Source organism: Bos taurus, chromosome 29 (assembly GCF_002263795.3).
Source record: "Bos taurus isolate L1 Dominette 01449 registration number 42190680 breed Hereford chromosome 29, ARS-UCD2.0, whole genome shotgun sequence".
In the NCBI taxonomy this organism is placed as follows: Eukaryota; Metazoa; Chordata; class Mammalia; order Artiodactyla; family Bovidae; genus Bos; species Bos taurus.
In genome coordinates, this window is record NC_037356.1 from 8882268 (window position 1) to 8898468 (window position 16201).

At 47.4% G+C, this 16201-nt stretch overlaps 1 protein-coding gene across 1 annotated transcript in view; it reads left to right on the plus strand.

Annotated features, from left to right (window-relative positions):
* Positions 1-9204: 9204 nt before the first annotated feature.
* ME3 (malic enzyme 3) overlaps positions 9205-16201 on the plus strand; it is a 220849-nt gene continuing 213852 nt past the window's right edge. The window contains 2 exon segments of the mRNA NM_001075877.1: positions 9205-9304; positions 9602-9799. Of these exon segments, the coding sequence (NP_001069345.1) occupies positions 9617-9799 (183 nt within the window). The 5' untranslated portion in view covers positions 9205-9304; positions 9602-9616.

The following is a 16201-nucleotide window of genomic DNA, read 5'->3' on the forward strand; positions in this document are numbered from 1 at the left end:
AGCGGCTGCCCTGAGTTTCTGCTTCCGCATCCTGCCTTTTCCCAACAGTTGCGTTTTTGTCTAACTTTTTTGTGAGGAGAGAAGAGGCCGAGGGGCCAGGAGCAGAAGCGGAGGATGGCCGTGGTGGCTGTCAGAGGACAGAGGGATTGAGCAGAAGGTTCGGGACGGGCCGAAGACAGATTTTCTAAAACAGCCTCTGGGAAAACCAGAGGCGTAGAGGAGATACAAGAAGCGCTGGTTATTCGTGCTCTCTCTGGTAGCTGATCGAGAACGTTTTTCTCTAGGCATTCCTATTGCAGGACGGAAGTGAGGGCGTGTATGAAATGGATTATAAATTGTCTGTGCCCAAACCAAACCGTGGAAGTAAAGGCTGGCCCATTGGTCAGGCTGAGAAGGGGAACAAGCCTGTTCAGGATTAGTGCGGAACTAAATGAGAATCAGGCAGGGAGTCTGATGAGAAAGAAAGGCAGTATGTTATTTCCTTCTCTCTGGAAGCAATTATGTTTGGTACAACAGCTGCTTGAATAGAAGGTTGAATGGATTTATAAATAAAGATTTCGAAATGTTTTTGTGATAAGAGTATGCAGGCCTCACTGGATCTGGCAGCCACCTCTGTTGGAAACGTGGTTACTTCAAAGATGTTCCTCTCTTGTTAAAATTAGCCATCACTAAATTATGGCAATGCAACAGAGGAATAGAGAAACAGAATGCAGTGCCATAGAGGAATAAGACACATGTTTTCTTCTGCTACCCAACCAAATTACTCTTCATTTCTCCTCGTGACATTTTCGGAATGTCAGAGAACTGATTATTCCCGCTTAATGGGACGGGGCGGGTGGCAGGGAGGTGGAGAGAGGGATAGGAAGAGAGGGAGCGATGGTTACCCTGGAAACGGCTCTAGAGGAGGGGCTCGGAGGGATCCGATACAAAGGCTTCATGGCCCCTCTGTGCCACTGTGTCCTTCCCTATTCAGGTGAAGAAGGGGGACACGGAGGCTGAGATGGTGGGATAGCATCACCAACTCAGTGGACCCGAGTTTGAGCAAACTCCGGGAGATAGTGGAGGACCGGGAAGCCTGGCGTGCTGCAGTCCATGGGGTCGCGAAGAGTCCAACTCAACTGAGTAACTGAACAACAACATTCAGGCAAATCAATTCAGTTCCGAGGATATTTATCGCACCCACCCCTGTGCTCAGTGTCTTGTAGGATGCAAGGCTGAGAGTAACAATGAAGATGACTACAGAGCAGATCATAATTGTCCACTGAGTGTCTGACCACACCAGGCCAGGTTCAGTTCAGTTCAGTTCAGTCGCTCAGTCGTGTCTGACTCTTCACGACCCCATGAATCGCAGCACACCAGGCCTCCCTGTCCATCACCAACTCCCAGAGTTCACTCAAACTCAGCATCCATTGAGTTGGTGATGCCATCCAGCCATCTCATCCTCTGTCGTCCCCTTCTCCTCCTCCCCCCAATCCCTCCCAGCTTCAGAGTCTTTTCCAATGAGTCAACTCTTTGCATGAGGTGGCCAAAATATTGGAGTTTCAGCTTTAGCATCAGTCCTTCCAATGAATACCCAGGACTGATCTCCTTTAGGATGGACTGGTTGGACCTCCTTGCAGTCCAAGGTACCCTCAAGAGTCTTCTCCAACACCACAGTTCAAAAGCATCAATTCTTCAGTGCTCAGCTTTCTTCACAGTCCAACTCTCACATCCATACATGACCACTGGAAAAACCATAGCCTTGACCAGATGGACCTTTGTTGGCAAAGTAATGTTTCTGCTTTTGAATATACTATCTAGGCTGGTCATAACTTTCCTTCTAAGGAGTAAGCGTCTTTTAATTTCATGGCTGCAATCACCAACTGCAATGATTTTGGAGCCCCCCCAAAATAAAGTCTGACACTGTTTCCACTGTTTCCCCATCTATCTCCCATGAAGTGATGCGACCAGATGCCATGATCTTAGTTTTCTGAATGTTGAACTTTAAGCCAAATTTTTCACTCTCCTCTTTCACTTTCATCAAGAGGCCAGTCTCAACATTCCCTAAATGTAAGCCCTTTGTGTCCCGGTGACCACCATGGCCTCTGGAACCTGGGTTAAAATCTGTCCCCTCCTCCACTGCCCACCAAAAATGTCCTGGCTCACTTCAGTGAGTTATTTAGCTTCTCCAGATTTTGTGTTCTCATCTGTAAAATGGAGATAATAATACTAGCAGGCAGGGTCCAGTCAAGGAGACCAGACTATAGTAGGGGTGTATGTGTGTGTGTGTGTGTGTGTGTGTGTGTGTGCGTGTTCAGCTGCTCAGTCATATCTGACGCTTTGTGACACCACGGACTGTAGCCCACCAGACTCCTCTCTCCATGGGATTCTCCAGGCAAGAATACTGGAGTGGCTTGCCATTTCCTTCTCCAGGGGCTCTTCCCGACCGAAGGATCGAACTGACGTCTCCTGGGTCTCCTGAATTGGCAGGTGAATTCTTTGCCACTCTAGTGCCACCTGGGAAGCCCCAGAGTAGCGTGGATCAACAGAAAAGATTTATACAAACAACTGGCTTCACAAGGTGCTAGAGGGCTGAATGGTCTTCCCAGGTGGTGCCAGTGGTAAAGAACCTGCCTGCCAAGGAAGGAGACAGGAGATGCAGGTTTGATCCCTGGGTGGGGAAGATCCCCTGGAGGAGGGCATGGCAGCCTACTCCAGTGTTCTTGCCTGGAGAGCCTCACGGACGATGGAGCCTGGTGGGCTGCAGTCCATAGGACATGACTGAAGCGACTTGGTAAGCACACACGCAGAGGGCTGAATGCAAAGGGAGAGTGCTGAGGCAAGCACAGAGAGAGACTGCAGGAAGCAGCTCCCACTTCTGAGGCTGGAGAAAAGGGAAGAGGCCGGACCATCAGGATATGGACATGTGGAGGACGTGACACTCTGCTGTTTGCAGGGGTGGTGAGGCTGGTTCCAGAGTGTGGAAGAAGCTGGGACCAGTGGTTTACGGTGGGCGAAGGACTGTGGCTGAGGTGGATACTGAAAGGAAATAATAGTAGGTAAACAGAAAGGACATCTTTCCTCCCCAGCCTTCAGTCTCCCTCTACTGCCCCTATTGACAGAAATTAATAGGAAACTTAAGATCCCCTGGAGAAGGTAATGGCCACTCACACCAGTATTCTTGCCTGGAAAATCCCATGGTCAGAGGAGCCTGGCAGGGTACAGTCCATGGGGTCGCAAAGAGTCGGACACAACTGAGCAACTAACACTTTCACACTTTCCCTTTCGTTGCCCCCAAAGAACTGGTTTGCAGAGTACCAACTCCAGCCATAAACCAGAGTGTAGAAAGATAGATCTGGAGCTGAAGGAGATAGTTTAATAAACAGCTCAGTGTTTCATAGAAACACAGTAAGAGTATTTCTCATATCATTAACTATTAAATAATAAGTGAGTTAATGTTTATAAACTCCTAGAACAGTGCCTGGCATGTGATAAGTGCATTACAATGTGCTTTATAAAAATAAATATTGGGATCGACATATAGACACTGTAGATGACACCACCCTTATGGGAGAAAGTGAAGAGGAACTAAAAAGCCTCTCGATGAAAGTGAAAGAGGAGAGTGAAAAAGTTGGCTTAAAGTTCAACATTCAGAAAACAATGATCATGGCATCTGGTCCCATCACTTCATGGGAAATAGATGGGGAAACGGTGGAAACAGTGTCAGACTTTATTTTTCTGGGCTCCAAAATCACTGCAGATGGTGACTGCAGCCATGAAATTAAAAGTATAATAAATAAAAGTAAGCCACGCTTACTCCTTGGAAGGAAAGTTATGACCAACCTAGATAGCATATTCAAAAGCGGAGACATTACTTTGCCAACAAAGGTCCATCTAGTCAAGGCTATGGTTTTTCCAGTGGTCATGTATGGATGTGAGAGTTGGACTGTGAAGAAAGCTGAACACCAAAGAATTGATGCTTTTGAACTGTGGTGTTGGAGAAGACTCTTGAGAGTCTCTTGGACTGCAAGGAGATCCAACCAGTCCATCCTAAAGGAGATCAGTCCTGTGTGTTGATTGGAAGGAATTATGCTAAAGCTGAAACTCCAGTACTTTGGCCACCTCATGAGAAGAGTTGACTCATTGGAAAAGACCCTGATGCTGGGAGGGATTGGGGGAAGGAGGAGAAGGGGACGACAGAGGATGAGATGGCTGGATGGCATCACCGACTCGATGGACATGAGTTTGAGTGAACTCCGGGAGTTGGTGATGGACAGGGAGGCCTGGTGTGCTGCGATTCATAGGGTCGCAAAGAGTTGGACATGACTGAGCAACTAAACTGAACTGAACTGAACATACAAAATAGATAACTAATAAGAATGTACTGTTCAGCATGGAAACTCTATGCAATGCTCTGTATTGACATAAAGCGGAAGGAAATCCCAAAAAAGGGTGATCTATGTATATATATAGCTGATTTACTTTGCTATATAGAAAATAACACAACATTAGAAAGCAACTATACTCCAAAAAAAATTAATTTGAAAATACAAAAAAAAAAAGCAAAATAAAAAGTAAAGATCACTCCTCCAAAAACCAATGTGGGAAGTAATATTATAATCCTAGTTTATCCAGGAAAATGATGGGGCTTAAAGAGGTCACATCTGGAGGAGGGCATGGCCACCCACTCTAGAATGCTTGCCTGGAGAATCCCTTGGATGGAGGAGCCTAGCAGGCTCTGGTCCATAGAGTTGCAAAGAGTTGAACACAATTGAAGCAACTTAAGAAAGTGAAAGTGGCTCAGTCATGTCCAACTCTTTGTGACCCCATGGACTACACAGTTCACGGAATTCTCCAGGCCAGAATACTGGAGTGAGTGGCGTTTCCCTTCTCCACGGGATCTTCCCAACCCAGGGATCAAACCCAAGTCTCCCACATTGCAGGTGGATTCTTTACCATCTGAGCCACAAGGGGCTTCCCTGTGGCTTAGCTGGTGAAGAAGCAAGTTAGCATGCCCTCAAAGAGGTCACATAAAATGCCCAAGATCACACAAGCTCATCCCTGGACTGTCTGAATGCAAAGCTGTTGCTTTTACAGCTTTGGTATGAGCTTCCTTTGAGGCTCAGAGAGGGAAAGCACCTAAGTTAATCACTTTGAAGAGAAACAGACCATAAAAGTGCAAGAGGAGAGGAATTTGGGGAGCATGTGGATGAGGGACAAACTGCTGCAGGTAGAGGAATCTGAGAAGACTTGCCAGAGAATGTGGTGTTTGAGCGAAGCTGGAGGACAAGGCTTTAACAGGCAGGTGCTGGGAGCAGATGAAACTGCCTAAGCAAAGACCCCAAGTGCAGGGCATGTAGGCGGAGCAGTGAGGACGAGGACAAGGGGGAAATGAACGTCCCTCACCATCCCTTCTTATGTAAACAACAGAGTTGGGGTATCTCTAAATATTCCTGGCAGCAATGTGAGTTAAAGAATTCACAATATTCATAAAATGTTGCATAGAATATTATGCATTTGTGAAGCAATGGGATTAGCTGAAAAATAGTGAATTTTAATGCACCTTCATTTTTAAAAAAATCTATAGGTAGGGTCATTAAAATCTGCTTACAAAAGACACGTCATCTTGCTCTGAGACAGTCAACTGAACTAAAACCCTAAGCTGCTTTGATACCCTTTTACCAATGCACCAAATTTGTTTTTAACAAGTCCAGCTCTTAGAAGGGTATGCACAAATTTGATTTATATGTGTTTCATTTAATTCATCAGACTGGTTGCGTTCTTGCTGTTAGGTACTGTCCTAGGTACTGGAGATGCAAAGAATCATAAACGGTGGTTCCACTCCTCAAGGAACTCAGTATAGTACTGAAGAGCAACAGATAGATATGCAAATCTCTGCAATCAGAATGGAAGAGTCCTAAGTGCGCTGGGAATATGGGAACCTTGGCCAGGGAGGATGGGAATGGGACTCCTTTCCTTCCACTCCAGGAAGCAGCATCACAACCACAACTTCTGACAGTAGACAGAGCATGGGATGTGAAGGCAAAGCAAATGAGACAAATTTTACAGAGACTCATTAGTTCTATCGTGCAGAATCAGACCACAGGGACCATGGGGCTGGTTTGCTAAGGAAATCAGAGTAGTATGGAGCTGAAAAAGTTCTGAAACATGTCCATAGCTCTGAATCTGGCCTCTGTAATCCTACGTTCAGCTCTGAAAGTAAGGAAGATGCCAGGAAAGCAGAGAGGGAAGCCACATCTGCCAGTAATAATTGTGAACAGTTTCTGAGTATCCACTCCATTGCAAACACTTTCCTATAAAATGAGTATTATATCCAGGCTAGTAGTAGCCACTAGTTCCCAGGTATCCTTCTCCCATCCTTCTTTCAGTAGTAGACGCCCCCACTGAGCTTTAGCAGAAGGTGTTCATGCCTTTCTGCTAGAGACAGTATTCCCAGGCTTCCTGGTAGCTGATGGGACTGCGTGACTTCCATTTCACCTGCAGAACGTGAGTTGATGTCACATAAGCCATATCCACATCGTTTCCCTAAAGCAGCGGCCTCAACTTCTTCTTCCCCCTTTTCACATTCATGCTTCTGCAGAGAGACGGACAGCACCCTAGAGAAAGAACCTGGGTCTGACGAACAGGGCAGCCCCCTCCTCATCACTACTTTCTGCCGCTCCACCTAGTGAACCTGCCTTTAGCACCTTTTTTTTTTTTTAACTTGGCCAAAGATCAACACCCATGATAGAAAAGCAATTTTGTTAGACTTAACAATATTGGGCTAAGAGAATATAGCACACGTGAGAGAATCTTAGACATAGGCTGCATGTGCTCTAGCGAAGAGATTGATAAAAATTACACTGGCTTATTTGGGAACATTTGTCTACATCGTGGTTTCTAGTTAAGTTTCAAATGACTGAGGTTACCTATTCAATGTCCTCCAGGTGAGAAACCGATCATTGTATTGAGGAAAGTTAGACTCATTCAAAAGTTTTGGATGATTTGCTATGTGTCAGGTACCAAAGATGGAAAGACGCACACACACATTCTCTCTCTCTCTCCCCTCAAGATGTTTGCTGATGGTAGGAAGATTGGCAAATATAAAAACAGTGTTGACAGGAAAGTATCAGTTAAAAATACTCTGAGTTGCAAGCAACCAAAAATCTGACTGAAATGGGTTTAAGGGGAAAAAAAGATCATTTATGTGTTTATGTAAATATACAGTCCAAGAGTAAACTAGACTACAGGCATTTAAACCATACTTAATTGGAATTTCTGTGGTTGGGGGTCTGTAAATCTGTATCTTGCCCCTCACCCCATCCCCCTACCAGGTAATTTCAATTCTGATTTGGAAAGTATTGTTTTTATATAGATTCAGTTCAGTTCAGTCTCTCAGTCGTATCTGACTCTTTTCGACCCCATGGACTGCAGCACGCCAGGCTTCCCTGTCCATCACCAACTCCTGATATAGATTACTGAGCTGCAAATAGCAGGTTGGACTGGAAAGGGGAGAGAATGGAGGGGGCGATGGTTGTTTCTCAGGGAGAGGAGGGAATCCTGAATCCAGGCAAGGGCAGCCCAGAGTCCTAAGATATCTATTTGGTACTCAGAACAGAGTCAGAGCGCAGATTCTGAAGGCTGCTTATATGGAAGGCTTGAAGGGGAGTGTAGAGGACAGGCCGCCTGTCCATCATTCTGAGGGTTCACAGTCCATGAAAGTGACTGCCACTTCTATTCCGTCACCCAACAGCTATTTATTATGCAACTATGTACCAGGCGGCTTCCCAGGTACTGGCATCTTCCCAGGCTTACCAGGCGTCTTCTGCCTGCCAAACAGGAGATGTGGGTTCCACTCCTGGGTTGGAAGATCCCCTGGAGAAGAAAATGACAGCCCACTCCAGTATTCTTGCCTGGAGAATCCCATGGACAGAGGAGCCTGGAAGGCTGCAGTCCATAGGGCGGCAAGAGTCAGACATGACTTAAGTGATTAAACAACAACAGCTAATGTACCAGGCACTGAGCTAGAAGTGAGGATACAGGGGTTTACAGCCAAAGAGCCTTTCCCCATGATGCTTACATTCTAAGGGAAGACAGGCAATAAACAACTAGAAAAACAAGCTAATTACTGGCTGTGTTAAGTTTTAAGAAAGGAAAATCTCCTTCATGACCAGAGTCCCTAATGGAGGCTGACACTGCATGGAGTAGAGGAAAGGTGTTCCAGTTGAAAATTTAGCGGAGACTTGAGAGCAGGAGCATTCCAGGCTCTCAGCAAGTGCAAAGGCCCTGAGGTGTGAGGGAGCCGGCCGGGGGCGGAAATACAGGGAGGAGTCTGTGTGGCTAGAGCTCAGTGCCCGGGAGACCCAAGTAGAATGAGGAAGTCGCAGCAGCCAGGTTAACTACAGGATAACATGTGAGCACCAAAGAGAGTCTGGGTTTTACTCCGCACCCACTGAAAAGTTCGTGTTAAAGAGGGGTTTGCTGGTTACTGTGTGAAAAATATCTACCATTAATTCAGGACTGTGATAGACGCCCAAGGTTCTTATCTGCTCCCAACAATTCATGTCTTAGTAACTGGTGACCTTGTATTAGCGCTGTCCGCTAGAACTTTCTACAAAGATGGAAATGTTCCGTATCTGTGCTGTGCTGTGCTGAGTCCCCCGGTCGTGTCAGATTCTGCGACCCCACGGACTGTAGCCTGCCAGGCTCCTCTGTGAGGCCCAAAGCTACTATGGACAGGTGGCTCTTGAGCTCGTGACACGTGGCTAGTGCGCCTAAGGAACTAGAGTTTAAATATTATTCCATTTAAAGTAGCTTGTTTAGAGGTATAGTGCCACGTGAGGCTAATGGCTATATACTTGGCAGCCCAATGCAGCGCAGAGCTGGGTGCCTGAGGGTTTTAACTCCTTGCCGGGGAAGCCAAGGGCCTCCTGCACCAAATGTTGGAGCTATTAAGCAGGTCCACTGATACCTAAACGCTGAGCCCGCTTTGTGCGCTCGCCTTGTCAAGAGACAGCGGCTCGCAGCGCATCCTGAGCTTCCTTTATAATCAGCGCGGAGGCACGCGCACGCGGCTGTGCGGCGCCCCCGGGGAAGCCCCGCACGGCGCGCAGAGGTTTGCAGACTCGTCTTGCAGGGCGCACCCGCTTCCGCGCTCTCGAGGCCGCGGGCGCGGTCCAGCCATTGGCAGGAGGGGAATAACGGCCCCGCAGCGTCTCGCGCCGCCTGCCCCGCAGCCGGGCCGCGTAGACAGCGGCTCCCGGCGCAGCACAGGTGGGCTGGAGAAGCTGGGGAGACCGAGGCGCGCCATCGAGCGGACTCGGAGGTTTGGAAACCCCCTCGCCGCGCAGTCGCAGCTGCTTCTCTGCGGGGATGGAGGCGGGCGAGGCGCGGGCTGCCGCCCGCACCGTATCTGCTTCCTGAGCTTGCTTTCGCTTCGGTCCGGCTTGCGCAGGCCTGAATCCCGCCGCCGAGCCGCGAGAGCCGCGCGGGTGGCCGCGGGGGAGGCGGGGCGCCTGAGCGCCTGCGGGACCTCCGCCCTCTCCCCGCGCACACGTCCCCGGCGCGCGCGGGTCCTGGCTGGCCCGAAAGCCCCCCTGACCTTGGTGTCTCCCCGTGCCAGGTCTGCGCCAGGACCATGGGCGCCGCGCTGGGCACCGGCGCGCGGCTGACTCTCCGGTCCGGCCGGGCCTGCGGAGCTGTCCGGAGCTGGGCGCCTCCCGCGCCCGCCCGAGGCTGCCACTCCAAGGCCCGCCCGGCGCGCCCCGTGCCGCTGAAGAAGCGGGGGTACGATGTCACCAGGAACCCGCATCTCAACAAGGTAACCGGGAGAGGGTAGGAGGGCCCAAGCCGCTCTCCCGGGGCTGGCGGGATGGGCGCCCCGCCCCCGGGGCCCCGGGAGGATCCTCCCAGACGCCCTTCCAGGGGAAGCTTGGTGTGACTCGGTTTGGCTTTTTAGCGCCCCTCTTCTGCTTGGAAAGAGGTCACCAATAATGCGGGAGCCTGATTTCTTCACGAACAAATATAGACTGGGTTGAGATCCTCTTAACCATTCGGACCTGGAGTCAGATCTCGCCTTGATGCTTGCTGATTCTGTTAATTTGGGGCAGTTCATTGAACCTGGCTGTCCAGGTTTCCTTATCTGTAAAAGCGAAACATATGGGTCGGGAGTGTTGTGAGATTTAAAGAGAAAACAGAGATAGCGTTCTTAGCACAATTCCTGACACGCAATGAGAACAAATATCAGCTAAGGTTCTCATTATTCTGAGAAGAAAATTTTTAATTTGAGCCGGGACAAGAAAGTCTAGAATTATGGAACATTCAGACCTTGAAAAGGCCTCAGAGATCCAAATTGAAACCTTTCCCTTTACAAATGAGAAAACAAGACAAAAGAAACTTGACAAGGTCGTCAGCTGGTTAGCTCTGACTCTGCCACTGAAATCTGGGTCTGGATCTCCGGTGCTTGGGTCAAATTCAGCCCACTGCTGACACGGTGCTTAAGAGCACACACATTTGCTTCTGGGAGTGGAGTTTAGTATCATTGGTGTTAAAATCGAGAAACCTGGGTTTAAGGGCTGTCTCCTAACACCATCTCATATTAACTTGGGCCTCTCATTTGATTTCTCTGAGGTTCCACTTTCTCCTGCTTAAAGTGGATGTTATGACAGACCCACCATCCCTACCACATTCAGCTATTGTGACAATCAGATGAATTACTGAATTTGATTTTGACAGTATATAAAGTGCTTGGTAAAGAAGCAGTTACTGCAAGATAAAATTCTTCACAATTTCCTTGAATCAGGATTGTGAAATTCAAGTGAGGAAATAGTTGTGGAAAAGGTGTTTTTGAGAAATAGGAACAATTATCTAGATGCTAAGTATTGTTTCCTGCAGAATTAATAGAAGAAGCTAAGAAAGAAAATTTCTCTCTCAACCTCCACCCATCACACTATGATCCCTGCTCCCCGCCACCTCCAAGAAACCCTAAATCCTTTGTGTATTACTACTTTGGAATAGGTAAGGTGTTTTACGAATTACAACTTTGTTGGCAGGTGTTAGGAAACTCAAACTAGCCTAGCGAATAAAGGCCTTCTGTAACTAAATGTCCAGAGGAAGAAAGCACTGCAGGCAACTTTGACTCAGCAGTCCAGATCACATCCTTACAGATGCAGGTTCTCCGGCTGCCTGCTCGGCTCTTGCGTTGTCAGCTGCATCTTCAGAGTCCATCCTGCAGAGTCTCTCACCCCATTGCTGCCACAGGCCCCGTCTCCTGTTCTCACATCTCACCATCCAGAGATTGAAAGGCACTCACTTCTGGTGCCTGTAGAAGAGAAAGGACACTTTCTCTGAAGGCTCAGGAAAGGAGTCTTTCTGTCCCATGGACTCTAATTGGACTCCCTTCTACTCTCAAACTGACCACTATGACTTAAGTCAGTCAGCGTTCACCCCTGAATTTAAAGATGGAGTTCAAGTTAGGGGTACCCATAGCAGCCGGTTTAGAATAAAGGGGAAGTGTCCCCACCCCACCCCAAGTAAATCTGTGTATTGTCATCAGAGGTAGAAAGGGTAGATGCTGGAAAGCAAAATAATAAATTCCCACTACTGACTCTGATTGTTTTAACAATAATAGCTTTAGAAGGACTAGCATATTCGAATTAGCACTGAATTTTTATGAATAGTTTTAAAAAAAATGAAAGGAGGACTTGAATGTCTTTTTTTTTTAGCCTTAGGTTTATGGTTTCCTGAAAGCATTCTTGCCCTTGTCCTTTGTCCCTGATATAATTTTTTTTTCCTCCTAAGTACGATAAATGGGACATTATTCATAAATCTAGGGACCTGACCTTTTCATGAAGTTAGAGTTTTTGTATATCCTTGAAGTCAGCTGGTGCTAGTCTGGGCTGAGTATCTGGGGTGATGCTGAGAGAGCCTGTGGCCCCCCCCATTTGCCCTTGGGGAGGGAAGGGAGACAGCGGAGGAAGCAACACTGCCTGGCCACTGCCCCCACTTCCTCCTGGGGTGCCATCCTCTCGCTGCCCTGCTGATGTCCAGTGCTCGGGCAGTCTCCAGGGAAGGCTTGAAAGCTTGACACTTTCCAGCAGCCAGATGGGGAGACTTGCTGAGTTCAACAGAACCAATGAGGTTATCACTAAGAAAACAAGAAAAGGGTGGCTTCGAAAGGGAGACATCCTTAATGGGCAGTCCTGTGGGTGGATTTCTTTTCTGCTAGACTCAGAGCTCCTCCAGGGCAGGGACCAAGTTTCCTGCGTTTGTGGCTGGCACTGGGCAGTTCCTGAAGGCTGTAACAAGGGCGTGACCATGAAGACTAACATTACGTTCTTGGAACATGTGCACTGGTTTTGCCTCCTGCTTTGTGGGTGAGGCATTTAAGTTGAAGCTTGAGGGAAGGGGGTCATCAGGAGATGGAATTCTCCTAGAGAAGAGCTACTGAACAGGGCGGGCATCGCTGCCATTGTGCAGTCACAGGGTCTGGCCCCAGCGCTGTTGTAATCTTGCCCTGTGATCTGTGATGACTCACATTAGACCCTCTGCCCATGTCACACCACTGCTATGAGGATCCCGGGGGAGTCCTGTGAAATCATTTTGGAAAACTGTAAGGCTAACTAAATATTAGATGATCATTTTGACAAGTTCCAGAATCAGGGTGGGAAAGTCCCTTAGCTATGACCTAGCCTGAAATTGTTCAAACTTCCAGTCGCAACCTATGAGACATGGAATTATCTTGTGGATCTAACCAGCTTTTTTTTTTTTTTAAGTTCAAAGACATGGGTTACAATAGAATTCAGAAATAGTAAATGCATTCAAATTTAATAAATATAAGTATTATACCAAGTCACCATGTGAAATGCCAACTTTCACTGTGGACTGTCATTTTAAAATGACAACTGTTATAAAGACTGTTGTTTTCATCCAGCCTCTTATTTTCAGATGAAGAGACAGGGTGAGAAAGCCATGCAATTTCTCACTTGAAAGGAAGCCACAGAGATTGTCAGTGGTTGCAGAGGTGGGCAGAAGATGCCCACCGTCTGATTTTCAGTTCGCTGAATCACAATGACGGTTCTCATTCACATCGGTTTTGACTGACTTAGACATATTCATGATGAGAACAATTGGAACTAGGTGATTCTGAGTTCCCTACAGGGGTCTAGATCTTCTGATTCACCAAAATTTCTATTTCCTTTTTTAAGACAACGATATTGTGCCTTTCTTCTAAAATTTACATAGTGACTTCTGCTGTTCTCCATATAGATGATTGTGGCAACAGAGTGAATCTTTGATTACACATTACAGAATATCAGCAATATTTTACCTACATGAAACAGGAAATGATCAACCCCATTTTATAGGCTGTCTTCATAGGTGGAATCACCTCCGTCCTATTCACGGGGCAAGTGAGCCCCCGCAGCACTGCCGCCTCCGCTTACCTCTGGCCTCTTGGGAAGGGCTGTGCTGTCCCCACGCCCCACACTAGACTCGAGTCCCCGCCCATTTGTCTTCTCATGCCGTGTGTGTTTCCTTTTGGTGCTGAGTGCTGCCTGCTGTCATGGCTGGTGGCGTGACTTCCACCCTAGACCCCGAGCACCATGAGGACAGAGACTGTCTTGTCACACGATACTCTCTACATCTGACTTGACATGCTCAATAAATATTTGCTCTTTGGACGATCTCAATCAAGTTCTAACCCCTTTCCTCTCAACTTTACGAGCCTTAATGTCACGGCTTTACAGTTAGCCCAATGCTCTCGTTGCCTGGAGACATGTTTACAAGTAGCCCGTTGGGAGGAAATCCACCTCCTTGATCTTGATCTTCCCAGACTTCAGGGCATTTCACTGCAGGGGTGTGATATTTCCCAGGCTGGGTCAACCCCCTCCTTTGACCCACGTGCCAGCAATAATTTTTGTCATGTGCTTCCACTGAGCCTTCACCTGCTTCTCTGCAGTTTTTCCTTTTTGTTTGCTTATAGTAGCTTTACGAACGATAGCCCAAGTCTGGAAACAACCCAGATGTGCATTAACCAGTGAATGGCTCAGCAATTTACAGTACACCCGTCTAATGGAATGCTCCATAGCCATGGTGGGAAAGGGAGTCAACTGTTGATTCTCTGCATTTTTTTTTTTTTTTTTATCTCTTGAGCTTGATGATCAGGGAAAGAATGAATGAAGGGTGCTTGGTCCAGTCACTGATAATGGCCCAGTGTATTTCATGCAGTGGGCCCTTCAAATTGTGGGGCATGGGGACTGTCTTCCCACATGGACTACATGCATTTAGATTAGTGGGCATGGAAGCCCTGGGGGGCTGGGCTGTGGTGCTGGGTGCACAGGTTTCAGCTCCATCCCTGCTGTATGCACTGGTGACTTCTTAGACTCCCACACAGTTAGGCTTTGCCTTTGACTGAAGGATGTTTTTGTTCCGTGCCAGTTTAGAACTTGATTTTGCCTCCTTTGGGTTGGGGGGAGTCTGTCATCACACGCTTGGCTCATTGATCAATCAGGAGGTGATGATTGGGTTGTATGGAGAATTTGGGTTTCTTGGAGATGCTGTTTTCTGTTCCAGAGGCAGATGACATAATATGTCTTCTTGAGACCTCTGCTTCTGATGTGATGTTGGGTTGGGCTTCTTCAATAAAGAAGCAATGCATTATTCAGTAAACATCAGTTCCATGAGCAGCAGTTTGTTCTGGACATGTGCCTCCTGTGCAGAGTGACTCAGGGCATTGAAGCTCAAGCCCTGTTCAGATATTTTAAGAACAAATGAGCAGAGGCGGGTTGGAATGAAATCCTTCCCTGTCAAATACTGTCCTGGCTTCCTGGGATTGATAACATTTGGTGTTAGGGCTTTGTGCTTGAAACAGCTAAAAGAACTTACATTCATTAGGCTAAAAGTTAGGCAACTTTTAGAAAGCAAACCCCTGACTCAGAGGCTTAAACAAGATAAAAGCATGTTTCTCTCATAAACAAGCCTGGGTAGGCAATGATGAGCACGTTGATGTGTGGCTTGAGTGTGTTGCTCAGCCATCCTCAGTGTGTATCTTCCATTTCATCGTCCGGAATGGTTGCTCTCGTCTCTACCATTTATTCTATACAGAAGCAAGTGTGCAAGGGAACTAGCGGAATTTGGACGTTGCAAATATCACTTTCATTCACATCCAATTGGTCAGAGTTGGTCATAGCTGCAGGAGAACCAGGGAAACATAATCTTTAGCTGGGCACCCATATATCCTGCTAAAAATTCTACACCAGTAAGGAAAGAATGAATGAATATTAGGGAAAGGGCTACAAAATGCTTATCTGAAATTTTAACTTGATTTACTAACAGTTTTATCCCAACCTTTAAAATCCATGTTTCTCTACATCTCCTCTACAAGCAGCCTTGTTCATACCTTCATCATCTTGTGTCTAGATTAGGCAGAAGCCTTCTCATGGGTTTCCAACTTGTAGTCCTGCTCCTTTCAATCTCCTTCTCTGTGTCTGTTAACCACACTTTGAGAGGCTAAAACCTTGCACAAGTCCCTGGCCACTCTGTTTCAGACCCCATGTCCAATGCACCAGGTAGTCCCGCTGCTCTGTCTCCAGACCACATCTGGAATCCAGCCTCTGCTCTCACCACAGGTCCCCCACCGACCTAAGGCGCTGCCATTTCTCTGCTGGATGATTACAGCGCCCCCTAGCTACTTCAGTTCAATCAGTTCAGTCGCTCAGTCGTGTTTGACTGTTTGTGACCCCATTGACTACAGCACACCAGGCCTCCCTGTCTATCACCAGCTCTTGGAGCCTACTCAAACTCACGTCCATCGCATCGGTGATGCCAGCCAACTATCTCATCCTCTGTCATCCCCTTCTCCTCCCGCCTTCAATCTTTCCCAGCATCAGGGTCTTTTCCAATGAGTCAGCTCTTCGCATCAGGTGGCCAAAGTATTGGAGTTTCAGCTTCAGCATCAGTCCTTCCAAGGAATATTCAGGACTGATTTCCTTTAGGATGGACTGGTTGGATCTCCTTGCAGTCCAAGGGACTCTCAAGAGTCTTCTCCAGCACCACAGTTCAAAAGCATCAATTCTTCGGTGCTCAGCTTTCTTTATAGCCCAACTCTCACATCCATACATGACTACTGGAAAAACCATAGCCTTGACTAGATGGACTTTTGTTGGCAAAGTAATGTCTCTGCTTTTTAACATGCTGTCTAGATTAGTCATAGCTTTTCTTCCAA